The sequence below is a fragment of the Phyllobates terribilis genome, unplaced genomic scaffold (assembly GCF_046119375.1).
Source record: "Phyllobates terribilis strain yellow unplaced genomic scaffold, ASM4611937v1 Scaffold_7__3_contigs__length_470593459, whole genome shotgun sequence".
NCBI lineage: Eukaryota > Metazoa > Chordata > Amphibia > Anura > Dendrobatidae > Phyllobates > Phyllobates terribilis.
The window spans coordinates 247,529,726-247,556,780 of NW_027362767.1; the positions used below are offsets into that span (position 1 = coordinate 247,529,726).

Here is a 27,055-nt window from a genome sequence, read left to right on the forward strand (position 1 = left end):
CTGGTTTGGGGGAGTCACGACCCGGAAGCAGAAAGGCGTGTCCCGGAAGTTGTTCTCCTGTGTGGCTGTGTCTTACCGGGATCTGCTGCAATGCCGAGCAGGCGGGACTGGGAGACCCTGGAGGCTCTGAGGAACTCTCCTAAGGGGAGGCTGCAGTATAATAGAGGCTGGAGCTCGGAGGTGGGCCGCAGGCTAAGCTGAATTTCTTTTTTTAATTAAAGGGGTTGTCCACTACTGGGACAACACCTTCTCAATCCTTATGTTTTCCCCTTAAAGTAAAATATTTACATTTATACTAACCTCCAATGCACCCCCTGGGATCATGTGACATTATGTCACGCGATCACTGGGGCCAATCAGCGCTGGCTTCACTCTCCCCCATAAGAACAAATCAAGAAATCCAGAGAAAATGAGAACTGTTGCCGCCTTCTCACGCCCTCCCAATGTCAGTTATGTCCATAGAGGAGGAAAGTAAAGCCAGCACTGATTGACGGCAGGGGTTGCAGGACAGCGAGGGTCGACGCCAACATCGCGGAGGTGAGTATAGATATTATTTTACTGGGAGTAAACGTAGCAGTTGACTGAGTAGTGGACAGCCCCTTACATACCAGATTTGGGTACATTTTGTGTTTTGATAACTTTTCATCTCATTTTAGAGCAGCGTCTGCTGCTTTGCAGCTTTCATCTTATAGGATAAAGGGGTTGTCCAGCCCCGGAGAAACGTTTAGAAGCGCTGCCGCTTACCGAATCCAAAGACTGTGTCAATAGTTTGCAGATTTTATAATTGCTGTAACATGGTGACTATGTTCTCATACACTTCTCTGGTGAATGCAGCCCATCGGCTCCCCGCAAGGGAAGGGGGCGTTGATGCCTAAACAGTATCGTCATTGTCAGTGATTGACATTGACCTTTAGGTCTAATTCAGACATTAGTGATCTTTCTCATTATAAAGGGACTGATTTCCATCAGTGTTTGGTCCACATGTTCACTGTTGCCATCAGCGTTTCATTAGTGATTTTCTTGTATGCAAAAAAATATATATATATATTGCAAAGCTTCTCTTAGCCATTACAATGTAAAATAAAAAAGTTATAGCCTATTGATGCCATTGAAAATGTTTTTATTATGGACACTCAGTCAGTACAATGGGTACATGTTTGACAACTGAGGTCTTTGTGTAAAACACAGCCGAAATCTGCAACTGTGAGGAGCGGGGTGGACTCCATTCCTGAATCCTCTCCCTACTCCCGGACCTAACGGCATGTAGCTGGAAGGGGTTAAGTAGAAAAGGACAGACCCATTGACACCTTCCTGTTGTGTAAGGGAGCGTGCCCACGATCAGGCTATAGCAGCGCTTTGGATGTAGCGTATTTTTGCTGTGTCCAAAGCACTGCGTCCCATCACACAAGTAATCCGCATGTGTTCTTTAAACAATGCTGAGTTACCGCATCCTATTCATTCTATTGGGGAAGTTCCTGTTGCGGAGACTTGCGCCTCTGCAATAGAAATTGACATGCTGCAGCTCCTAAATCCTCACCGTTGGTGAGTTTACGCAGCTTTAAATAGAAGCACAGTGGGCATGGGATTTCTATAAATCCATCCACTGTGCTACTAACATACAACACAGCAGTTTGGACGCAGCACAAGTGAGCTTCGTCCAAAACGCTGCTATTATGGATCGTGGACTCGCAGCCTAGGTGTCCTGACAGGAAGGTGCAATGTCATCAGCAGCACAGCTCACCTCCCAAAGGCGATCAGTGTGGGTGAGCAGCGTTCTGGTAGTCAGCGGAACTTTGCATTGAATCTTTGCTCTAGCTAATATGAAAGGATCTAATGCCAGGAATAAGGAGAAGGCTTGACAAGAGTAGACAGTCACTTTTAAATTTGCATTGCTCCATATGACTTATTAGAAATCTTGGTTTTGTTTGTTTTTTCCCAGAAATGGCATTATATCTGTCCATGGGTTGTGTCTGGTATTAGTTTTCTTGAAATGAATGGTGCTGAGCTGTAATACCGCACACACCCTGAAGACAAATGAGGTGCTGTTAATCACAACCCTTTTAACTTTTCTAATTATTTCTCTTGCATTTGCCTTTTAGAATTCTCTGGGTATCAATGAGTCTACAGTGGTGTTATCCGAATACGCTGCTTGGGTCCTGGATCATATCGTCAACGGCTCAGAACCAGACGATTCCACCAAGAGGACATCGCCCCAAGATGACTCTGTGTCCATCACACGCAAAGAATCGGTAAGGCAATCATTATGACCCCTGCTGTTTCTGCCCTTGAACTTTCTAGTTCTTACTATCCTACCTTCTCAGGAGACGCCGCGTTCCGAACAGTCACTTACAGAAGTGGAATTGTCGTCAAAACTGCGGATGGAAAAAGTCATGGAAGTGGAAGGCAGTATAATATTGTTTGAGAAAGCACAAGAGGAGAAAGTGAAGGTGGGTTTATAGGAAGATGTTCGATTGATGATGGAGTTTCTGCAGAAACAACGCCACCCCTGTCTACAGGTTGCGTGGTACTGCTGATCAGCCCCATCACTTGAGTGGGGCTAATACCAGATACAACCAATGGTGTGGCGCTATTTCTAGAAAAAAGCAGCTATAGTTTTCTAATGCTATACAACCCCTCCAGTATCCGCCAACTTTCAGGAACCTCCACTATCTGCTTATTGCAGCTCAGTTCTACCCAAATGAATAGGACCGAGCTGCAATATCAGGCACAGCCATTAATAAATGCGTATGGTAAACAATGTAGGGGGCGCCCCAGCTGATTGATTGTGGGGGGACAGTTGTCCTATGCCCACCAATTCTAAGTTTAGGTTTATAGAATTGGGCAAAATGATTTACAGAGCCCTGAACCAGCGGTCACGTCGATGGTCATTGGTTTGGTCTGATTGGTTCACCTAGAGTGACGTTATTGTTGCGACACATACGTGACCTCGTATTGGGCTTACTAATCAGAAGAGGCCTGGGGATGCCGGCAGGGCTCTGGCTTGGCAGTCACGGACCACCGATGTGACTTCTGGACCAGGGTCCTACAATTCGTTTTGGTAGGTTATCAATATCCTAGTAAGTCTCGTTAACTTTTTATGCCGGGGACGGGCACTTTTTATCTCTATATCTCCGGCTTCATTGGAGGACACAGAAACCTGGAGGCAGACACTATAATAACATCCTAAATGCAAACTGGCTCCTCCCCCAGAAGACTATACCTCGCCTGCCAGCATCAGGTCTCCTCAGATTTCTCTAATGTCAGTTGGAGACAACAGGGGACTGAGTCTCAGGTCTTAAGCCTTCTTAGGTTAGGCGTTCACCTTTTCGCTTTCTATTTTTCCGATGGAACGCTTGGAGAGTAACACAGTGTAATTGTGCACTCTGTTTCACCCACGTAGTGACACAGAGTACAGGCTGTATTGTTCAGTCTGTATCCTCTCACGTCGGTTTGGCTGGACCATGTACCTTGACGCAGTCAGCGATCAGGTGCTGGGCTGCTGGTCCTTCAGCCATGTGTCTCCTGCCTGTCCGCCCACCATAGCGCATGTTGCATGGAACGGAAGACGTAACATATGAAGAGGTTCTTCAGGACAGGTGAGTGTGTACCTGCTGCAACCCTGCATTGTGCCTACTTCCCTTGATTGTTTTTTAGGGCTTTCCCACTCCCCCCATGCAGTTGTCTCACATTCTGGATTATTTTCTATCTTCCCCTTTCTCCCATCCCCCTTCTTGCGTCGGGTGTGGGCTTTGAGATCGGCGTGGGTTTGCGCACGGTGTTGTGAGGGCCAGATGCTTTCACCGGCAGGCAGTGCAGATCGCGCATTGAATATTGCTGCTCGGCTCCATCCCCAGTGTCGCTGTGCAGCGTGCACGCCGAGACAGCCAATCAGGGCAGTTGCTTCTGCAGCTAATGACCGTGACCGCCTTTGTGAAGTCTGTGGGCCAATCAGAACTGTCGGTGATAGTGATCGACCAATCATTTGAGGGCAGGCCCTGCAGCTGTTCCCACCCTCCAACCAATCATCGTAGCCAATGGGATGGACCGTGTGGCCTATCTAGTCACAGGGGTGGAATCCACATTGTGGTTCATTCTTGATCCAGTCTTGCTGCCCTACATCTACCCTCCCAGGCTGCCCCCTTTCCGGTTCCTAGACGACAACGCCATTTTGGGGGCATTACTTAAACTGGAGGTCTGGTACCATGTACTTCTTCCTTCCTCCCTCCCCAGGTTGGGGGGCACAATTGACGGGTGTTTAGGATTTCACCGGAACACACCTCTCGGCGGATCGTGGAACGCATAGGCTGTTGCTGCTTGGTGGCTGACCTGTCTGACAGCTCAGCAGTTTTCCCTCACCGTTCACTTGCTATATCCTCTCTCCTTACCGTCTATTCCTCTCTCTCATAATGTCAGTCTAGAGAGGACCGTGCACACTCATCGGCTCAGCCTGCCCTAGTTACCTCTTGTGTGTGTGGCCTTTAACAGCAAGTTTTCCACCTGTCAGTCTGTAGCCTATTTTGCCGCATGGTCTTCTCCTCCACCTCCCTGGCTGATATCTGCTCAAGGGACTTACGTGACTGGTGAGAAACATGCCCCCACCGTCTGGGCCTGGGCTTTAGCTCAGTAAGTAGCCGACCTAACCAGGATGTCAAGAATGCTGGTTATAATTGTGCAACGATTGCCGGTGACCTCTACCTCCCCTGGGGCTCTGGCCACCGCTGCAGGTAAGTCAGACCTTCCAGCTCCTCCACACCAGCGTGGCCAATAAGGGCGGCGATCCAAGCGGCCACGGTTCAGTTCTTCGTCCAAGTCGCCTTCTATCTACTGGAGAGGGCGTACATGATCCTTCTCCCCTTCTCAGAAGGTACACTCCCTACAACAGTCAGACCAGAGTACCAGCTCGGAGTCAGGTCTGGACCCCTACCAGGTGGGAAGGTTAGGGCAGATGGTAGAGAATCTTGTATCAGCTGTAGACTCATCTCTAGGCTGGTGGCCGTCCCTTCTCCACTCAAGCAGGCTTTTTTTTTTTTTTTTTTTTTTTAGGAGGGGGTAAACGTGTGGCTTTTTAACCTTTTTCTTCAAAATTAGAATTTTATTAGAACTTTTCAAGAGACAAGCATAATGAGATTATACATGTCCAGTTCAACTGATGATAGATGCATCAACAAGAATAAGGAGAGGCTACATTATGCCTCTTGAATAAACCGTAAATCACAGTTGACATGTAAAAGGAGAATAAACACGGAGAGGAAAGAATGGGTAGGGATGGAGAAGAAAGGGAAAAAAGAAAGAAGGTGGGGGAGTTTGGTTCTAAAGTTTGGACTTGAGGACCTAGTAACACCATGAAACGAATGGAAGGAATGATACATACAGTTAGGTCCATATATATTTGGACAGAGACAACATTTTTCTAATTTTGGTTCTAGACATTACCACAATGAAGTTTAAACAAAACAATTCAGATGCAGTTGAAGTTCAGACTTTCAGCTTTCATTTGAGGGTATCCACATTAAAATTGGATGAAGGGTTTAGCAGTTTCAGCTCCTTAACATGTGCCACCCTGTTTTTAAAAGGGACCAAAAGTAATTGGACAGATTAAATAATTGTAAATAAAATGTTCATTTCTAGTACTTGGTTGAAAACCCTTTGTTGGCAATGACTGCCTGAAGTCTTGAACTCATGGACATCACCAGACGCTGTGTTTCCTCCTTTTTGATGCTCTGCCAGGCCTTCACTGCGGTGGCTTTCAGTTGCTGTTTGTTTGTGGGCCTTTCTGTCTGAAGTTTAGTCTTTAACAAGTGAAATGCATGCTCAATTGGGTTGAGATCAGGTGACTGACTTGACCATTCAAGAATATGCCACTTCTTTGCTTTAATAAACTCCAGGGTTGCTTTGGCTTTATGATTTGGGTCATTGTCCATCTGTAGTATGAAACGATGACCAATCAGTTTGGCTGCATTTGGCTGGATCTGAGTACACAGTATGGCTCTGAATACATCAGAATTCATTTGGCTGCTTCTGTCCTGTGTCACATCATCAATAAACACTAGTGACCCAGTGCCACTGGCAGCCATGCATGCCCGCGCCATCACACTGCCTCCACCGTGTTTTACAGATGATGTGGTATGCTTTGGATCATGAGCTGTACCACGCCTTCGCCATACTTTTCTCTTTCCATCATTCTGGTAGAGGTTGATCTTGGTTTCATCTGTCCAAAGAATGTTCTTCCAGAACTGTGCTGGCTTTTTTAGATGTTTTTTAGCAAAGTCCAGTCTAGCCTTTTTCTTCTTGATGCTTATGAGTGGCTTGCACCATGCAGTGAACCCTCTGTATTTACTTTCATGCAGTCTTCTTTATGGTAGATTTGAATATTGATACCCCTACCTCCTGGAGAGTGTTGTTCACTTGGTTGGCTGTTGTGAAGGGGTATCTCTTCACCATGGAGATTATTCTGTGATCATCCACCACTGTTGTCTTCCGTGGGCGCCCAGGTCTTTTTGCATTGATGAGTTCACCAGTGCTTTCTTTCTTTCTCAGGATGTACCAAACTGTAGATTTTGCCACTCCTAATATTGTAGCAATTTCTCGGATGGGTTTTTTCTGTTTTTGCAGCTTAAGGATGGCTTGTTTCACCTGCAGGGAGAGCTCCTTTGACCACATGTTTACTTCACAGCAAAACCTTCCAAATGCAAGCACCACACCTCAAATCAACTCCAGGCCTTTTATCTGCTTAATTGAGAATGACATAACGAAGGGATTGCCCACACCTGTCCATGAAATAGCCTCGGAGTCAATTGTCCAACTACTTTTGGTCCCTTTTAAAACAGGGTGGCACATGTTAAGGAGCTGAAACTCCAAAACCCTTCATTCAATTTTAATGTGGATACCCTCAAATGAAAGCTGAAAATCTGAACTTCAACTACATCTGAATTGTTTTGTTTAAAATTCATTGTGGTAATGTCTAGAACCAAAATTAGAAAAATGTTGTCTCTGTCCAAATATATATGGACCTAACTGTATAATGGGATGATTAGGGATAAAATGAGTAAATAAAAAGGGGGGTGGACGGGCCCAGGGAAAACACAATGGACCGGATGTGCCTTATTTCAGCATATTTCTGTACAAGGGTGAAGAAAGAAAGGCCTCCCAGTGAAACCATTGAGTGGCCGTATAGTTCTTTTCAAGTTGAGTCTGAGCGAGGAAGGTTTCCATGCGGTGGGTTAAGGCTATTTTAGCACTATTCTTCCATAGAAGGTGGGGCGGCCGATTTCCAATGACAGAGAATCACTGTTTTAGTGGCTTACCAGAGATGACTTAATAATGATGTCCACAGGGTCCTGGAGGTAAGCCCTCTGGTTCTAGTATCAATGTATTACGAGAAGACCCCACTCAGGGACTCCTCCCAAGTGAGTGGCCATCTCCTACTCTTCCAGGAGGAATGGCTATCTCCTACTCTTCCAGGAGGAATGGCTGAGTGTGATCAGTGATGTTTGGGTCAGAGAGGTTGTCTCCTCTAGTTACAGAATTGAATTTGTTAACCTTTCGAGTGATGGGTTTTTCAGATTTTGTCCCCCAAGGCAGTTCAATCAGGCAATATCTTCCCTGCTTTGGGCAGGGGTAATTATGAGGATTCCTCCTACAGAATGTTTCAGGGGTTCTACTCAAACCTATTCATCATTCCCAAGAAGGACGACTTGGTGCGACCCATTCTAGATCTAAGGCGACTGAACAAGTGGATTCGGCGGCACCACTTCAAGATGGAGTCCCTCCATTCGTTCATTACATCCATTGAGCCTGGGGAATTTCTGTCCTCAAGAAACATTTAAGATACTTAACTTCACATACTTATCTTCCCTGATCATCAACAGTTCCTTCACTTTGCGGTCTGCCAGGATCATTTTCAATTTGTGGCCCTCCCTTTCGGTTTGGTCTTAGCCCCAGTTATGGCACTGCTTCGTACCAGAGAGGTGGTGGTGATCCCTTACTTAGACCACATTCTTATCAAAGCGACTTCCTGTGCACAGAATCCTGAGAGCCTTCAGGTCATCCCAGACTCCCTAGCTCTTTTTGGATGGATTGTCAGCAGGACGAAGCCGTCTCCGGTCCCAGTGCAGCGATTACGGTTTTTGGGGATGATATTCGACAAGATTCAAGCATCGGTGTTCCTCCCGGAGATGAAGAGACCAGTCCCGCAGTTCGCCATTCAGACGTTGAGGCGACCTAGGAAACATTCCCTCCGGTTCTGCTTGAGGGTCCTGGTCAAGATGATGGCATTGTTCGACGCAGTCCTATTTGTGCAGTTTCATTTAAGACCCCTACAGAGCGCCATTCTGTCCTGTTGGTACAGTCTCTGGATCGCCTCGTTCGCCTTCCACTTCACAGCCTTCAGTCTCTTGGGTGGTGATTACCGTCACCACTTTCACCCCATTCAGTGGCTGGTCCTGACAACGTATGCCATTCTTCGTTAATGGGGGGCAGTCTTTTGCCACTTTGTACTTTTCATGGAGCTTGGGACGGCCGTGAAAGGCTTCTCCCAATCAACGTATTGGAGCTCGGGGCCTTCTGCCTAGCACTGCATTATGGGCAGCTTCTACTCTAAGGGTTACTAGTTCATCGGGTTCAGTCAGACAATGCCACATCAATCATCAGAGTGGAACACGGAGCTTGATTGCCATGTCAGAGGTCGCAAAAGTTCTGGAGTGGGTGGAGAACAGAATACCAGTGATCTCAGCAGTGCACATACCCGAGGTAGACAACTGGGCAGCAGACTTTTTAAGCAGCCCACAGGTAGCCACAGGAGAATGGGCACAGGGCACGGCACCCAGATGTATTCTGGCAGATCTGTCTGCAGTGGGGCACTCCGGTTATCATTTATTAGTATGGCACCATTTATTCCATGGCGCTTTACACGTGAAAAGGGGTATACTTAGCAAACAACAAGTACAATAATCTTGAGCAAAACGAGTCACTGACTGGTACAGGAGGAGCGAGGACCCTGCCCACGAGGGCTCACAATCTACAAGGGATGGTTGAGATTAGAATCCAGGGTTACCTCAAGGCAGCGAGCTTACAGGACTGGGGACAGTGGACAACCATTGACTTTGATGGATAGGTCAGTTGGGGGAGTAGCGTGAGATGGTGGGGGGGGGGGGAGGGATGATAGATTCTGTTTTGTCCATGTTGAGTTTTAGAAATCTGTCAGAGAAGAAGGATGAGATAACAGACAGACATTGTGGGATTCTGGTTAGTAAGGAGGTGATGTCAGAGAGGTAGATCTGTGCGTCATCAGCATAGAGGTGATACAGGAAGCCTTGGGACTCTGAGCTGTCCCTGGCTGAAGGTGGTAGATGGAGAAGAGTAGGGGTCCTAGAACTGATCCTTGGGGGACACCGACAGATAGGGGGCGAGATGAGGAGGTGGTGCGTGAGTGGGAAACACTGAATGTCCGGTCTGTTAGGGCCAAGTCTTTGATGCCTAGAGATGAGAGTCTGTAGTAAGAGGGAATGGTCCACTGTGTCGAAGGCAGATGACAGGTCCAGAAGGAGGACAGAGTAGTCTTGCTTGGATTTGGCAGTTAGTAGGTCGTTGGTGACTTTAGTCAGGGCAGTTTCCGTGGAGTGATGCAGTCAGAAGCCTGATTGTAAGCGGTCAAAGAGGAAGCAGAGGAGAGGAGGGAGGATATTTAAAGATGGAAGTGTTGTTCCAGTAGTTTTCAGGCATAGAGGAGAGAAGTGATATGGGGCGATAGTTAGTCAGAGAGGATGGGTCAGGGGAGGGCTTTTTGAGGATTGGTGTGATTGAGGCGTGTTTCAAGCATGAGGGGAAGACACCGGTTGTTAGTGACAGGTTGAAGAGGTGGGTTAAGGTTGGGATGAAGACTGTGTTGTAAGGTTTTGGATGAGGTGGGACAGGATTGGGTCAAGTTCATAGGTGGTGAGGCGATATTTGGAGATTTTTTTTAAAATTCTTTTTGCTTCTACTGCTTTCTCACGAAACTGAGGAGGCCTGATGCCAGCAGGCGAGGTATAGGCTGCTGGGGAGGAGCAGGTTACAGTGTCAGCCACCAGGTGGCAGCAGACTAACCCACAGCTTCTGTTTCCCCCAATGAAGACTGCGAGAGAGATTTTCCAGTAAGTACCAAAAATCTTAATTTTGCATCCTAATTCTTGCCTTCGTTTTTAAGGCAGAAATGCAATCTCGTGTTGACATGTGCGACCAGTTTAGCAAATCTATAGCTGAAAAGTCCGTTGAGCAGCTGAAGCGCTTTGAAGAGAGGATGGAGTTGGAGCAGAGACAGGAGAAGAATCAGCTGCTGGAACAACTGGAGAAGGGGTGAGGGAGAATACCACCGGCATTGTCTTATGTGGCGTTATATAGGATCGGGAGGGTCCATAACTAGTCTGCACCCTGCTCTTTTTTTGTGAAGCTCTAAGGAGGCCTTGGGACAGCAAGAAAAGCTAAAGGAGGAGCATCGTCATAGAGCAAAGGTCAGTGCCGTGTGACAGTTTCAAGCTTTTAATGGGGAAAGTGAATTAAAAGCCCAATAACTTCTGTGAATATTGTAAAGTATACATCCTAATGGAAACTATCCAGAGACTGGAGCAGATTAATCCTATGGAGTTGTGGCGTCATGCATGTTTGACCACCACCCTATGCAAACTCCTCCAGGGTGGAGGAATGACTTCTTTGGCAACAAACAGACTCTAATTGATTTAAAGGGGTATTCCATCTTAAAGAGTGATAAATCCCTAGCACCTTTGCTGCACCATTGTTCTTTTTCCATTGGTGTCCATAATCCTTTTGGTGTCTCACTAGTACACGCCATGAATTGCAATCAGTTGGAGTCTGACCTATTGGATCCCCAACAATCTTGAGAATGAGGGGCGCTGCGGTGCTGGTTTAGTGGTGCGTCCCCCTTCTGGCTTATGAAGCCCCATTCATTTGATGCACCGCGGTGCAGGGAAAAACATAGATAAGGATGCAACACTACACCAGCGCTGCATCCCCTTAATCCTCAGGGGTCCCATAAAGTGAATACCCCTTTAAGAGTCATCACCTAGTCAGTCGATAAGTGAAATGCCCCTTTAACTAGAGCTCCCCAGACTGTAGACCACTATCACACTACATCTCTGTGTGTCTCCAGTCTGTAACTTCTTTTCTCCAATTCTTTCAGCTCCTGACTTTGAAGCTTCGCGAAGCCGAACAGCAACGTCAGCAGGAAATGGAGCGGATCCGGCAGGAGGACGGTCGCGAGAGGATGCGGCGCCTGTGCTCTTTACAGGAAGAGGCGCTGCAGCTCATCCAGAAAATTCAACTGGATTACAAGCAGCAGGAAGCTCTGCGCGTGGACCTCTCTGCTTACGGCCAACGGGGGAACCAGATATGCGGCATTTTATCCTCCGTCGTTCGCTCTAGTAGTGAGGTAATATGGATTCTCATGCAAAATGTGTATTAATATACATTGAAATATCACCCCTTGTAATAAAGAGGCCATGATGCCAGGCTGACCCCATGAGCCATATGCTCCAAGTCAGGGGTTTAGGGCAATCATCAGTGGCGAATCTTTACATATAACGACCCTGATCGGAGTCTTTCTCCTCCAGAGAGGTTTCCCCACTCAGGAAGATGTGAGTCTTGGTGAACGCTCCCTGCAGGAGATGCAGATGTTGGCCAGCACCATAGAGAAGGAATTGGCTGCAGCGGAGGAGAGAAAGAAGGCGGAAGAAGAAGCTGCCAAAGAGAAGCAGAAACAGGCTGAACTGCTACGACAGCAGCAAGAGGCAGCGCCACAGACCCCAGCGCCAGCACAGGTCCACCGGCAGATTAAGCAGGAAGGCAAGTGCAACTTACAGGGGTCTTTCCCAGCAATCATCTACTGTCCTGTGACCTACTTACTGCTCAGTCCCAGGGTATTGTAAAATGGAAAGTTCTGCAACTTCTTAATACATTTTACCTGTGGATCTCTCCCTGTTCTTGCAATTCTGTCAGTGAGTAGAAATCATCCAAAGGCTAAAAACCCAATGCATTAACTATGAGAGCGATTCAGTCTCGTAACGTGATGACATATCGTTAGGATACACTACCAGATAATGATTAGTGGGGGGTCCCGAACTCTGGAACGCCCACTCATCCAGAGTATGGAGAGCCCACAGTGCAGAGTCAAAGCCACCACCCGGCCTCCTGCTGTGCGGGGAAACTGCAGCAAAGCTCTATGAAAGTGAATGGGGGAAAACTGCAGTCCCTGTACAGCACATATGTCAAACTCTGGCCCACAGGGTGGGTCCCCCGAGTATATTTGGTGCCTGCCTGGCATCACACATTCAACTTTATCGGCATCTTGGATACCGGTACAGTTGAAAGCCATGATGGAGGAGGGACCGTCAGCTGACCCTTCCTCTCCCATCATTCCCACTCTGCATCTGATGTCTCAGCGCAGTGGACGCGATGACGTCATTACAACGTGCCCACTGTACTGAGATGTGCAGAGAATCTGAAGACCTCATGAAGAGACCAGAGCAGTGGGGGAAAGGGCAGAGGTGAGTATTTATTTTTTTGTATTCGGGGCCCATTATACTGTATGGAGGACTATGTGGGGGGCCATTATACTGTATGGAGGACTATGTGGGGGGCCATTATACTGTATGGAGGACTATGTGGGGGGCCATTATACTGTATGGAGAGCTGTGTGGGGATTACATTTGGAAAATCATACTGTGATGGGGTCACCATTCTTTGTTGGGGGGGATGTGGAGGGTGGGTACAGTACGGTCGTCATACCGTGTGTGGAGGGTACTGTGGGGGTATCATACTGTATTTGGAGGCACTTTTGTTTTCATTAAACTTTAATTATCTGCATTATTCAAGGTTTTTTATCCTTTGTTACATATTTTAATTAGGCCATTGAACCATGTGCTTTTTACTGCTCTTACATAACATATATTATTCCAATATTTTATTTTAAGATCTATTAATTAAAATGTACTTTGTTTGTGGGACAGCCCCTTTAAGTTTCTTTGCGTATGAAAAAGTTCATTGTTATATTTGATGATAAGGAAAAAACATCCTCAATTGTAGACTTTTTGTTTAATAAATATCATGGTTGGCCCACATGTCGAAGCTTGTTACTTTGGCCCTGTGTGTATTTGCATTTGACATCCCTGCTATACAGTGTCTGCAGGGAAGAACAGAGAAGGGGCCGTAGGGCTGAATTGGTGCTGCAGCCCCTCCATTCTCAGGACCAGTGGGGTACCAGTGGCCAGACTTTAATCAGTTAAAAAGTGATTGCGTGCCCTAAAGATAGGAATACCCCTTTATTACTCACAGCTGAGGGTTTTGCTACAGGTTTCCAGATGCCTTGTATTAAATGTAAGCCCAAGACGGTGAGCGAATGTCGTGTATGGTCTCCATGTTCTGCAGTATCTGTTCTGGGGCTTTACTACTTTCACTCTGGTGTCACTTCTGAATTACAGGATAAAATGCCCGATTAACCTATAATATCTTACTGGTAGGACTTCAGCACAATGCTTCCAAGGTGACATTGCAGAGATTCCTGCAGCTGCAGAAAGTCTTGGAGCAGTGTCAGAAAGTCTGTGAAGATCTTGCCACGTGCGAAGATCCTCAGGTACCCAGAGCCCTCCTCATATTTAGCCTTTTATTAATATCTTAAGTTTTTACATCATTCATTTAATTGTATCCTCAATTCCTCCAGACAAAAAAGATCAGGGCTCTTCTCCAGAGGGCCGCTACCGTCCCCCTCAGCCAAATATCCAGCGTGTCAGGTGCGTTCACACCATGTATAATCTGCGAAGGCTGACGCAGTTCTTTATTTTTAAGTTGTGCTTACTAATACTGAAATCATTAATGAAGCCGAAGTATTAAAGCTTTTGTGATCTGTTTTCCTTCGCCCCCTTCAGGATCTGTTTTGAGGGACTTGTTTGACAAGGTGAATAATTTCCTGATGGGTAAGCCAGCCGTCAATTTAGGGCGGACAATTCGTCTATCTCAGCATCCCCTGAGTCTCGACTTTGTGTCTTTAAAATTGGCGGAGAAGTTAGTGGTGAGTAATTCGGCAGAAGACCTGTTGGATGATGGCTTCAGCTTTCTTTGAATGTATTATAAGGTTTAGATGAAAGTTAAGAAAACAAAATAAAAAAAAAACAGCGCCTCCCTTGTCCATAGGCTGTGGGTGGTAATGCTGTTCAACCTCATGTTTACATGAATTGGGCTGTCCCCCAATGCCACACAATTGACGCACGAGTGTGCGCTGTCTCTGGAAACATACAGTCATGTTTGGGTAAAATATATGGTGTGTATATATGTATATTGAACACTAGTCTTGTATCCACAGAATCTAGGGGCAGAGGAAGTGGCGTCTAATCATAAATCCGCCTTTCCTATTGCGTTCGTGGCCTCAGGTCTATGGGAACGACATCCCAAAGTGGGGGAATTATTCCTTGCTATCCTGTACAAGAACTGTCCTTATGCTGTGCCTTATTACCCTGTCTATAAGGCAGGAACTCCCATAGAGGAGTATCAGAGGTAAGAACAATGTCAGAGTGGCACTTGGCCTCGGGTTCACATTTCTGTTAGTGGGCTGGGTTACTAATCTGTGTAACACGAGTGATATGTACTCCAGACCGTAATCTCAAATTCTGAGCAGTCCTCCACAGGTCCTCCTCTCTTTTCTGATAAAAGGCATGGAAAAGTGGGTTTATAAAGGGGGTTTTATGTAAGGACTAGCATCCCACTATGTTATAGGTGTGGGGGAGAAGTGTCGGCACACACAGTGCTGGCAGATTTCTTATACTATGTAAATGCCTCCTAGAGTGCACAGCAAAAAAAGATCAGACTGCTGCCTATCCATGATATCAAAGGAGAGATGATGGGAGTAGTGGGCGATTTGCCAGGGTGCCACGCTCACATACAGGAGACCAGCCAAATCAGTGAACATCAGTGAACATGAAGATTTATTAGGCACAAGGCGTTTCTGGGACCACCCGTCCCCTTTATCAGGTGAGTATGGAATAAACGCTTATCTCAGTGCTTTAAAAAAAAATAGTACTGATGTGATTAATCAAATATGTAAAATAGTTAAAACATGCATAAAATGACACCGATACAAATCCCTTAACCCCTTAAGGACTGAGCCACTTTGTAGGTTAATGACCGGGCCTCATTTTGTAAATCTGACCACTGTCACTTTATGAGGTAATTACTCTGGAACGCTTCAACGGATCCCCCTGATTCTGAGATTTTTTCGGGACATATTGTACCTCATGATCGTGGTAAAATTTGTTCGATATGACTTGCGATTATTTGTGAAAATATCGGAAATTTGGCGAAAAATGCCACAATTTTCAAAAATGTAATCCTCATGCCCTTAAACCAGAGGGATCTGTCACACAAAATAGTTAATAAGTAACATTTCCAACATGTCTATTGTACATAAGCACAATTTTTGAAACATAATTTTTTTCCTAGAATAGTTTGCAGATGCCATATACAGAGCCCCTAAGTGCTAGAAGAGTAGAACCCCCCCCTCATGTGACCCCATTTTGGAAATTAGACCCCTGCCAAACATGTGGATGCTAAATGTGGTTTAGGCACACGGGTGCATTTGGATTTGGGAGCGCATAATTTGTTGGATTTCTTTTGGGGGGTGAGGAGCCATAGCGCTTTTCCAGAGCCTTTGTACTACCAGTAACGTGAAAACCACCTATATTTCTGTTAACAGATGATGGACCTGGGTGGGGATTTTTTTTGTGAATGGAGTCGAAGCTTTTGTTAGGAACATTTTACATAACGTTTGGGATCACACTTATCCTGTTCTTTACACTGAGCACTTACATCGGGGTCTTCATCTAACTTTCTGAGTGACGTGCTTCAGATGAAACCCCCGAGTGATCCATTAACTATGATGAGGCAGCAGAGTTACTCTGGACTCCAGGAAAGATGGTGGTCAGCAGCACTCACTGCAAGGGACTCATGTCCATAATCATCAAGGAACCCACTTGAAATATCAGCATACAAGAGTAAAAGACAGCGTCCATACCAGGGTGTTCAGTTGCAAAAGAGGTGCTTATTCCGCCATCCCAAAACACACAACGTTTCGACCCGGTGTGGGTCTTGACAAAGACCCACACAGGGTTGAAACGTTGTGTTTTGGAATGGTGGAATAAAAACCTCTTTTGCAACTGAACACCCTGGTATGGACGCTGTCTTTTACTTTTGCTTACTCTGGACTCCGTGTGGCTTTTATTTGGTGGTATCCGGCTTTTCAGAATGGTACAAAACTGTGGCTGACTGCGCTTTTATGCACGCCTAAAAAGACATACACCACCGAATCACAGGCCAGATGGCGTCCACGGTGCCTCCATCTGCCTCATTACAGGGAATGTTCCTCCTGGGGTTCTGTCTGAATCACGAAGATTTACACGGAAACCCCGGTGTAAGTGCTCAGTGCAGAGAGCAGGATAACTATGAGCTGCGCCATACTTCGATCTTTGGGAAGTAGAATGAACAAATCAACAGCAGGTGAAGAATTGGTTTTATTTATTTTTTACGCCGTTCCTCGTGCGGTATAAGTGATTAGATTACTTTATTCTTCGGGTCGGTGCGATTACAGCGATACCAGATTTATATCAGGTTTTTATGTTTGGCTGCTGTCACACACTAAAAGACACTTTTTTTTTTTTTTTTTTTTTTTTTAATGCTATAATTTTTCCATATTTCGGCTGACAGTTACGTGAGGACTTGTGTTTTGCGGGATGAGTTGACTTTTAATGTTGCCTTTTTTTGGGCACATGTGACATTTTTTGATCGCTTTCTATTCTGATTTTTGGGAGGCAGAATGAACAAAAAACAGCGATTCAATTGTTTTTTTTTTTTGTTATGCTGTTCCGCATGTGATAAAATTGATAAGGCAGCTTTATTGTTCAGGTCAGTGCAATTACAGCGATACCACATTTTGTCATTTTTTTCAAATGTTTTTTATGCTTTTACATAATAACTTTTATAGAAAAAATAATTATTTTTGCATCGCTGTATGCTGGGAGCTGTAACTTTTTATTTTCTCTTTCCCCATGACGGCACCACGGAGAGAGGGGATCCGCCCTTCAAGGACAGGAAACCTACAGATAAAAAGGGCGGCACCTCTCTCCCGCATCAGTTGGTTTCCTGTCCTTGACAGGGACCTACGGATGAAATCCTGAAGAAAAGAAGAAAGAAGATTTTACTTACCAGGCCCGACCAGTCCGGCTCAGGCAGCGGGGGTTCCCTGCCTCGGCTGGTGCGGTGTCCTGAAGCGCCACAGCTGGGGTCAGCGGGCCTCTAGGGTGGCAGGGAGACGCGAAGCAAGCCGCGGTCTCCTGTGGCGTCGGGCCCAGGCGGTAAGTATAGGAGGCTCAGGGCTCGGGTTGGGAGTAGGCCTGAGCCCTGGGTCAGGGTCTGGGCCTTGTGCAGCGCGCGCCCCGCATGCTTGCAGGATAGCGATTCGGCGTTTGGGCGGGTGCGCGCGAACACCGATGCTCCCCCACGCGCGCGCGCCGGAAGTGACGCGGCCGCAGGAGCGGCGAGTTCAAACGCGCGCGCGGGAAAGGCCTAACATGGAGGACACAGCGGTGCCCTGGCCAGAGGGGGGCGCTCCCCACATCGGTGTTGGAGGGGGAGGGGGCGGTCACCTGCATAGCTTAAATTGCCAGGGAAGCAAAGGAAAAATGCTTCCTGGCATACGTGAAAATCAGCAGTATGAGTGACCAGGAGCCCCAGGAGGTGCAGTCCCTGCGCCCCCACTCACCATCTCCATCACCATCGCCTCAGAGGAAACGCACGAAAGGACCCTCCAGCGGCCCTCCGCGTCAACATATTCAAGGTGACGGAGGAAGCGGTCGGTCCGGCAGCGTGGCAAAGATTCCGGCACGGCATCAGCCTCGGCGAAAGACCCAGCTACCAGAGCAGGTTCCTCTTCGAATGCGGTATTCCCTCTCTCTCTTTCGTATAGGCGGTAAGTGATCTTCGTGAAAGTTCAATTGTAATTTGGACCCTCCCCCCTCTCTTTTCTTCTTAGGGAAGGAAGAGCACGGCAAAGTTTAAAAACAGGGCCTGCGCACTTTGCGCAGCAGATCTACCCACCACATGGCAAAAGAGACTATGTAGCTCATGCATCGAGCAAACCATCTGTGAGGAGACCCCTAAGTTTGCTACCGAGCTCAGATCCCTGATAAAATCACAAGTCGAAGATACCTTTAAATCCCTCCAAAAGGGGGGGAAGAAGCATAAAAAAACTAGGCACCTTTCCCCAGAGTCAGAGTCTAGTAAATCAGATGAGGAAGTTGCGGTATCTGAATCATCCGGTTCATCATCTGCTTCCTCATCTTCAGAGGACGGTGGTCGTAACTGTTTCCCTATAGACGGAACAGATGGCTTAATCAAAGCAGTTAGGTCCACCATGGGGTTTGTAGACCCTCATCCCAAAAAGTCCATCCAAGAGATAATGTTCAGTGGCTTAGGTCAGAAAAGAAAGAGATCCTTCCCTCTTAATGATCAGGTACACGACCTGATTAAGAGAGAATGGAAGAAGCCAGAGAGAAAAGGGTTGTTGACCCCAAAAAGGAAATACCCCTTTGAGGACCCTGTATGCTCTTTCTGGAATAAAGCGCCAAAAATTGACGTGGCGGTAGCCAAAGCCTCTAAAAAATATTCCCTGCCGTTTGAAGACATGGGGGTACTGAAAGACCCTATGGACAAAAAAGCGGACTCCTTTCTGAAAGGAGCCTGGGAAGCGGCAGGGGGGGGGTTAAAACCTGCAGTGGCAGCCACTTGCACAGCCAGATCCTTGATGGTTTGGCTGGACCAGCTGGAATCTCAGCTAAAAGACAAGGCTTCAAGGGAGGATATTATAGGGGCCATCCCTGTGATAAAAGGCGCAGCGGCTTTTCTGGCGGACGCCTCAGCCGACTCCGTCAGACTGGCAGCCAGAGCAGGGAGTTTTTCAAATGCAGCTAGACGGGCCCTATGGCTCAAATGCTGGCCAGGCGACCTCCAAACAAAATCCAAACTGTGCTCCATCCCGTGTGAAGGGGAATTTTTGTTCGGATCTACCCTAGATGACATCCTGGTTAAAGCCGGGGATGACAAAAAACGATTTCCGGTCCTCTCCGGTTCATCATTCAGGAAGGGTTTTCGGAGCAAAAAATTCATGCGAAAGAGGCCCCCCAAAGATCAGGACAGGTGGGAAGATAGGAGACAGAAGAAAGCCAAGGGGTTTATGTTCAACAGGCCCTTTAGTGACAGCAAGAAGCCCGTCCAATGAAACGCAGCCCCAGGGGGGAAGGCTGCTCCATTTCCTCCCAGCCTGGGAAAAGATTTCAAATGTGGGCTGGATTTTGGGCCTGATAAAATCTGGGCTAAAACTCCAGTTCCTCTCCACTCCCCGAGGAAATTTCACAGTAACCCCCATAAGGTCCTCAGCGGTAGAGCAGTTGGCTCTAGAACAGGAAGTCCTAGACCTAGTGGACAGAGCAGTCCTGCAGGAGGTCCCAGCTCAGGAGGCAGGCGAGGGGTTTTACTCCCCACTATTCCTCAGGAGAAAACCGGATGGTATACTCAGGACTATCGTAAACCTGAAGAAATTAAACAAGGTTCTAAATATACAACCTTTCAAGATGGAGTCAATAAAAACTTGTGTGAAATTACTGTTTCCAGGCTGTTTCATGACGGTCTTAGACCTAAAAGACGCCTACTATCATGTCCCCATTCACAGGGACTACCAGAAATTCCTGAGGGTAGCTATACCAATAAGGGGCACAATCAGACACTTCCAGTATGGGGCCCTTCCCTTCGGGTTAGCAATAGCCCCCAGAGTCTTCACGAAAGTGATGTCGGAAGTCATGGCTCATCTGAGGGAGAGGAACATCCTAATAGTCCCATACCTGGACGATCTACTGGTTATAGGCAACTCGTTCAGCCACTGCAAAGACCAGCTAGCAGTAGTCATGGATTCTTTGACAAGTTTGGGATGGCTTCTAAATCTAAAAAAATCCAGAGTGGAGCCAGTTCAGCTACAGGAATACTTAGGTATCCTGTTAGATTCAAGAAGTCAGGAATGCCGTCTTCCGGAAGAGAAAGTCCAAAATATGATAGCCCGTGTGTCCTATGTGAGGAAGCATCCGGTTATGACACTAAGGGGAGCAATGTCCCTCCTCGTTTCTATGACTGCCTGCATCCCGGGGGTCCGCTGGGCTCAGTTGCACACCAGGGTCTTACAATGGGAGATTTTGAGGGCGGAAAAATCTCTAAGAGGGCACTTAGAAGGTCGACTGACCTTATCCTCAAAAACTTTACTTTCCCTAACATGGTGGACAAAGAAAGAAAATCTAGGCAGGGGCGTCCCATGGACAATACCGTCACCCCAGATTCTGACGACAGATGCAAGCCCCAGGGGGTGGGGGGCTCATCTAGAGGACCGAGTGGCTCAGGGAGTCTGGGCAAAGGGGGTGGAAGGTTCTTCCTCCAACATGAAAGAACTTCTGGCGGTGAAGTATGGCCTCTTGGAATTTCTAAACGTGTTAAAAGGTCACCACGTGAGAGTGTTCTCGGACAACCGAGTAGTGGTGGCATATCTAAATCACCAGAGGGGTACCCGGTCCATCTCCCTTCTTCAGGCGTCAAGCTCCATCCTCCACGTAGCAGAGAGGAATCTAGAGTCCTTATCAGCTCTGCACATAAAAGGGTCAATGAACGTCACGGCGGACTTCCTAAGCCGGACCCAGTTGAGACAGGGCGAGTGGGAGTTGAACCAGCTAGTGTTCAATAAAATCACGAGGGCTTGGGGAATCCCATGTATAGACCTATTCGCCAACTGGAAAAACAAAAAGGTGGACACGTTTTGCTCGATCGACCCCAGGGGGAACCCAGTAGCACTAGACGCTTTTTTGATTCCATGGGGCCACCAGCTAGTATATGCCTTTCCTCCGATTGCTCTCATTCCGGCAGTTCTGAGGAAGATCAGGGAAGACGAGGCGAATGCGATCCTGATCGCCCCATTCTGGCCAAGAAGGCCTTGGTTTTCCTGGCTGAGGATCATGTCCGTCTCCGACCCCTGGGTCCTTCCGGAAGTTCCGGACCTGCTGTCTCAGGGTCCAGTACTCCACCCGCAGGTAACAAACCTGCACTTGACAGCTTGGAATTTGAGAGGTCACTTTTGAGGGATAAAGGGTTTTCCCCCAATCTAATCTCTACCTTGCTGCAGAGTAGGAAACCTGTAACTACTAGGCTCTACGGGAAAACTTGGAAGAAATTCCTTTCCTTTGCAGGTACGGATATAGTGGGGGAGGCCCCCGTGGTTACCATCCTGGAGTTCCTTCAGAGGGGGTTGGAGCTGGGGTTGGCCACGAGCACGCTGAAGGTTCAGGTGGCAGCTCTGGGAGCCCTGTATAACTGCAACCTGGCAAGGGATAGATGGGTCTCCAGGTTCATCAGAGCATCTCATAGATCCAGGCCCAACCCCTCCCGGAAGGCTCCTCCGTGGGATTTAAATCTTGTTCTTTCAGCCCTGACCAGAGCCCCTTTGAACCTCTAGGGGAAGCGTCCCTTAAAACCTTGTCCCTTCTGGTAGCCCTCACCTCGGCTCGCCGCATTAGTGACATCCAAGCACTATCCGCAGGACCCCCTTTTACACAAATACTAGACGACAGAGTGACGCTTAGGACCGACCCTGTGTACCTTCCTAAGGTGGGGTCCCTTTTTTCACAGGTCACAGGAGGTTACCCTCCCTTCCTTCTGCGCAGCCCCAAAAAACAAGGGGGAAGAGGCCCTTCACACCTTGGACGTCAGGAGGTGCATTATGCAATATTTAGAGGCCACACGGGGGAGTGTAGGAAGGACAGGGCTCTTTTTGTGTGCTTCCAGGGATCTCGGAAGGGACAGAAAGCTTCCAAAGGAACCCTGGCAAGGTGGATAAGGGAAGCTATTTCCCTGGCTTATTCCTCAAGCGGGGAAACAGCGCCGGTGGGCTTAAGGGCTCACTCGATGAGGGCAGTGGCAGCCTCCTGGGCGGAGAAGGCCGGAGCTTCAATCGAACAGATATGTAGAGCGGCGACCTGGTCTTCTCCCTCCACGTTCTTTAAACACTACCGGCTGGATCTAACATCGTCTTCAGATCTTACCTTTGGCAGAAGGTTTCTGGAAGCGGTGGTCCCTCCCTAATCTTCACTGCTCTGCAATCTCTCCGTGGTGCCGTCATGGGGAAAGAGAAAGAGTAGTTACTTACCGGTAACGAAATTTCTCGGAACCCATGACGGCACCTGTACATTCCCTCCCCCTTTTTTCTTACACATGGGTGTGCACAATCGTTACTACCTGTTGTTTAGTCACAGGGTGTGTCTGAAAAAAAAAAAAAAAAAAAAATACATATATAATATATATAAATAAAAATGCCATATTTGGTGTTACTAACCTGGCGGTCCTCTCGGTGCTCTGTAAACCAACTGATGCGGGAGAGAGGTGCCGCCCTTTTTATCTGTAGGTTTCCTGTCCTTGAAGGGCGGATCCCCTCTCTCCGTGGTGCCGTCATGGGTTCCGAGAAATTTCGTTACCGGTAAGTAACTACTCTTTTCCGCTCATGGAGCTGTATGGTGGATTGTTTTTTGTGGGACGATGACGTTTTCAGCGCTACCATTTTTATTTACATTCTTCTTTTAGATTGTGTTTTATTCCACTTTGTTCCAGCGGTATGATAATAAAGCATTGTTTGCCATGTTTTTTACGGCGTTGACTGAAGGAGTTAACTAGTGTGACACGTTTATAGATCCGGTCATTTCAGACGCGTCAATACCAAATATGTGAATATGTGTACTTTTTTGTTTTTATTTTTTTACATAAAAATGTGTTTTATTGTAATATTTTAATATATATTTTTTAATATTTTTACTTTTTTTAAAACTTTTTTTTTTACTTATTCCCTCTATGAGACTTTTGACTTTTTCCATTTTTTTTCACAGGTATCATGCATTGCAGTACATTATACTTGTACAGTAAGCTTCTGAGACCATATTATGAGCATGGTCTCAGAAGCTTTCCGTAGCTTACCCTAAAGCCAGGGGTTGTGATAACGACCCCAGGTCACCATGGCAACAGTCGAGCCCCCGCGATGACGTCACAGGGGCGCGCCAATCTGAAGACAGAGGGAGCTCCCGTCCTGCCTGCCTGCCTCCCGAATGTTACGATTGCGCTAAATTGCAGCATTTAGGGGGTTAACAGCCAGGGGTGGTGCCAGCACCGCTCCTGGCTGTTAGTGCAGGAGCTTGGCCACTGGCAGCGCCGAGCTCCTGCTCTGATCGGGTAGGAGGTGCTGATATTTCAGCACCTTCTGTGCGATCATACTGCGATCGGTCAGTCAATCTGGGTGAGGGGACTGACTGCATGGGTCCCGCACCTCTTCCCAAGGCCTCTCATCTGCCGGCACTGAACTCGCTGCATGTTTACACGCAGTGACAGCTCAAAATCATGACGGACATAGCATGGCAAGGAGCAGGAACTGACACCCACACACGACGTGCTGTGTCCGTCATTGGTCCTAAAGGGGTTAAAAGAGATCAATTAAAAGAAAAGATGCAGATAAATACCTAATGTGATCACATTCCCTGGGGGGCCCTTCGGCCGGAGCACAAGATATGGGATTTGTTTGTAATGCATTATTAAATACAGCCAATGTATTATATTAACAGTGCAATTCCTTAATGCCAGAGTTATACTAAGGTGTGTGCTCCATACGGATATTTAGATCTTCTGGATGTAAATCTATCCAGAAGGATTCTCCATTGTTCAGCCTCTACGTGATCTGTGCTGGTCTCAGGTATATGCTCAGAATAGCGAGGTGCAAATTCTCTGGATGTTTTTGATGGTCTATTAGGAAGAGTCTAGATAAACTGTGGTTGGTTATCCCATTTTTTATCTTATACCTGTGGCTGTTCATTCAGTTGTGGATGGGCTGCGTGGTCCCACGTATTGAAGACCGCAATCCCATTCCAACAGGTAGACGACAAAGGGCGTGCTTCAAGTCAGATATTGGTTGACATTAAAAACTTCTTGTCACCCTCCATTGGAAATTCTTACTAGTATGCCTCAGCATGGTGCAAAAAAGACATTTCACGTTCCCACACCTATATATCCAATTACGTTCAGAGGATGATACAAGGGGATTGGAGAATTTCTCGCCACCACTGATTCGGGTAGGGATGATGGGATTTTATATACTCCTATTCTTCCTAAATACTATACTGGGGTTCTTAAGTAAATCTACTGAGAGGACAGGAGCGTTTCCCAGGATGAACCAATATTTTCTTTATAGATTCCCAACAGCCCTATGGGATCTATTGAACGTGCTGTACCTATACTTATTGTCCTTTTTACAGGTATTTTAGACCCTTTCTTTTCCATGCCCTCTACCCTCATTTTGTTTAAGCTATCCATTTGGTGGAGATTTTTCGTTCTCTTACAGACATCCTTAACAATCCCCTTAGGATACCCTTTTTACTGAATTTCCTATCCAAGATGAATGCTTCTTTGCGGAAATCCTCATATCTTGTACATTTTTTTTCGAATACGCCAGGATTTTCCATATGTCACATTCTATATCCACTTGGGGAGATGCCCACTCGTGTAGTCTAGATAGCTATTCCAGTCCACCTTTTTGAAATGGGGGGACATGTATATCTCCCCATCACCATTTTTGAGCATGGTTAGATCCAGAAATTCAATATAGTCTTCCTCAAATGTGGATGTAAATTCAAGCCCCCATGCGTTTTTGTTCAAATTGTCTATGAAGATTTGAGCCTCAGCCCGGGTACCAGTCCAGATAAATATCAAATCCTCAATAAACCTTCTGTAAAAGATTGTGTGACCCACTGGCAGAGGGGGACCGCCCAATATGAAGGGCCTTGAATTGCCCCATGAATAGATTCACATAGCTGGGCGTGAATGTCGTCCCCATGGCGGAGCCCCTGGTCTGCCGGTGGGTCACACCCTCAAAAGATGTTATGGTTACGTATGAAGACTGTGCCCCTTAACAGGAATTCTCTCTGGTAATCCGGAATATCACTGTCCTGACCCAAATAGAATTGTACCACAGCCAAACCCAGTTGGTGATCAATATTGGAGTATAACGAACTCACATCCAACGTGAAAAAAATACACACTGAGATAGAGGGAAGATTTTTAAGCTCCAATATCAAATGGGATGAATCCCAGATGTGGGAATTGAGTTGTGTGACATATTTCTGTAGAAATAAGTCAGTATAATGGGACAATATGGCTGTGATAGATCTAACTCCCAAAATAAGAGGATGCCCAGGGGGATGTGATAAACTCTTGTGAATCTTAGGTATACAATATAAAAACAGGCATCTGAATATGTTTAACATTCAAGAAGTCCTTCTTCTTGTTCAGAATGTTCCCACCAAGGGCTTTCTTAACCATTTCATTATACGTACCCAAATATTGAGGTTGGATCTGAATTAAATTTCTAATGATATTTACCATCGTTCAGAATACGCAAACCTTCCTCCACATACCAAGTTCTATCCATATCGATTGTGATCTCCTATACGTGGGACGCACTGCTCACAACTGAATGAACAGCCACAGGTATAATATACAACAAGGGATAACTAACCACAGTCTAGACTCTTTCTAATATACCGTCAAAAACATCCAGACAATTTGCACCTCGCTATTCTGGAGCATCCACCTGAGACTAGCGCAGATCACGTACAGAGGCTGAACAATGGATATTCACATTGGCCACTTTACATCCAGAAGGTCTCCATATTTGACCAACCAATCACATCAGTGGAGGTTTATTTAAAGCACTGAGAAAAGGCTTTATTCCATACTGACCTGATGAAGAGGACGGGTCGTCCCAGAAATGCGTTGTGCCTAATAAATCTTCATGTTCACTGATCCAGCTGGTCTCCTGTATGTGAGGGTGGCGTCCTGGGTAATCCCTGGTCGGGCACTGTCGTCGCCCGGCCTCCCTGGTCGGGCACTGTCGTCGCCCGGCCTCCCTGGTCGGGCACTGTCGTCGCCCGGCCTCCCTGGTCGGGCACTGTCGTCGCCCGGCCTCCCTGGTCGGGCACTGTCGTCGGTAGCATGTGTTTCATAGAGCTGTCTGTCCACTTTAGTAGCCACATATTCCCCACCAGCTGTGATTTTTCCTGCATCCGTGATTTTCTTCAGGCTGCTGGGGTATAAACTGGAGGACTCGAAGGTAGAAGCACAAGAGCCCTTCCTGAAACGAATGTCGGGGATGATTCGCCTGAACGCTGCCATCATGCAAGTCCGTTGGCCCTTTGGGACAAGTCAAGAGGTGTGTACCTTTTACAAGGGAATATAGGACTTTCAAGAGGTGTTTATGGCACACATGTTGGGGACGGGTTCAACTTCTCTTAAATCTTTGCGACAATCGGAGTCTCCAGTAGAGAAGTGACTGTACTTTGTCACTTTCCATTAGCCTATGGGGGTGATATAAACAACTAAGCATCCCATATTATATTGAAAGGAAAAACAGATTCTCCAGTGATGATAAAGTAGTAAGAGTAAAACTTCACCTTTTATTTGTGAGTTTAAAAAACTGCATTCTGGATACCATGACTAAGGCTAAATGCTAAAACGCGTTGGTTTTTGTCTCCGGTGGTTATTGAGAATGCCTTCTTTTTAAACTCACAAATAAAGGTAAAATTTTACTCTTACTACTTTACCATCGCTGGAGAATCTGTTATTTTCTTGCATTTTTATCTTGACCCGGACCAAGGCGACTCCTCCAGGTGTGACTGAACATGGTGAGCGGACTCTCCCTCCCCTTTCCCGTGTTGCATATTATTTTGAAGAGTGGGTTGACTGCATGTGCTGGCACTTTTCTTCTGGGTATGGGGGTCTTGTTTTCTTTTCTTGGGTTCCCTTGAGGTCCTAGCACAAAGGTCACCACTGATCATAATTATAGGGGTCCAAAAATCCTCTGTGTGAATAGTGCGATCACCGCTCCATTTACAGTCTACAGGAG

General features: G+C 46.8%; 1 protein-coding gene across 1 annotated transcript in view; it reads left to right on the top strand.

The window, feature by feature from the left end:
- The first annotated feature begins 4 nt into the window (after nucleotides 1-4).
- The window catches only part of GLE1 (GLE1 RNA export mediator), a 36,113-nt gene continuing 9,062 nt past the window's right edge, over nucleotides 5-27,055 (top strand). The window contains exons 1-12 of the mRNA XM_073640205.1: nucleotides 5-180; nucleotides 2,100-2,249; nucleotides 2,322-2,447; nucleotides 10,184-10,332; nucleotides 10,427-10,487; nucleotides 11,174-11,422; nucleotides 11,604-11,835; nucleotides 13,509-13,621; nucleotides 13,709-13,778; nucleotides 13,914-14,056; nucleotides 14,348-14,538; nucleotides 26,233-26,362. Coding sequence (XP_073496306.1) covers nucleotides 91-180; nucleotides 2,100-2,249; nucleotides 2,322-2,447; nucleotides 10,184-10,332; nucleotides 10,427-10,487; nucleotides 11,174-11,422; nucleotides 11,604-11,835; nucleotides 13,509-13,621; nucleotides 13,709-13,778; nucleotides 13,914-14,056; nucleotides 14,348-14,538; nucleotides 26,233-26,362 — 1,704 coding nt within the window. The 5' untranslated portion in view covers nucleotides 5-90. The remainder of the gene's footprint in view (nucleotides 181-2,099; nucleotides 2,250-2,321; nucleotides 2,448-10,183; nucleotides 10,333-10,426; nucleotides 10,488-11,173; nucleotides 11,423-11,603; nucleotides 11,836-13,508; nucleotides 13,622-13,708; nucleotides 13,779-13,913; nucleotides 14,057-14,347; nucleotides 14,539-26,232; nucleotides 26,363-27,055) is intronic.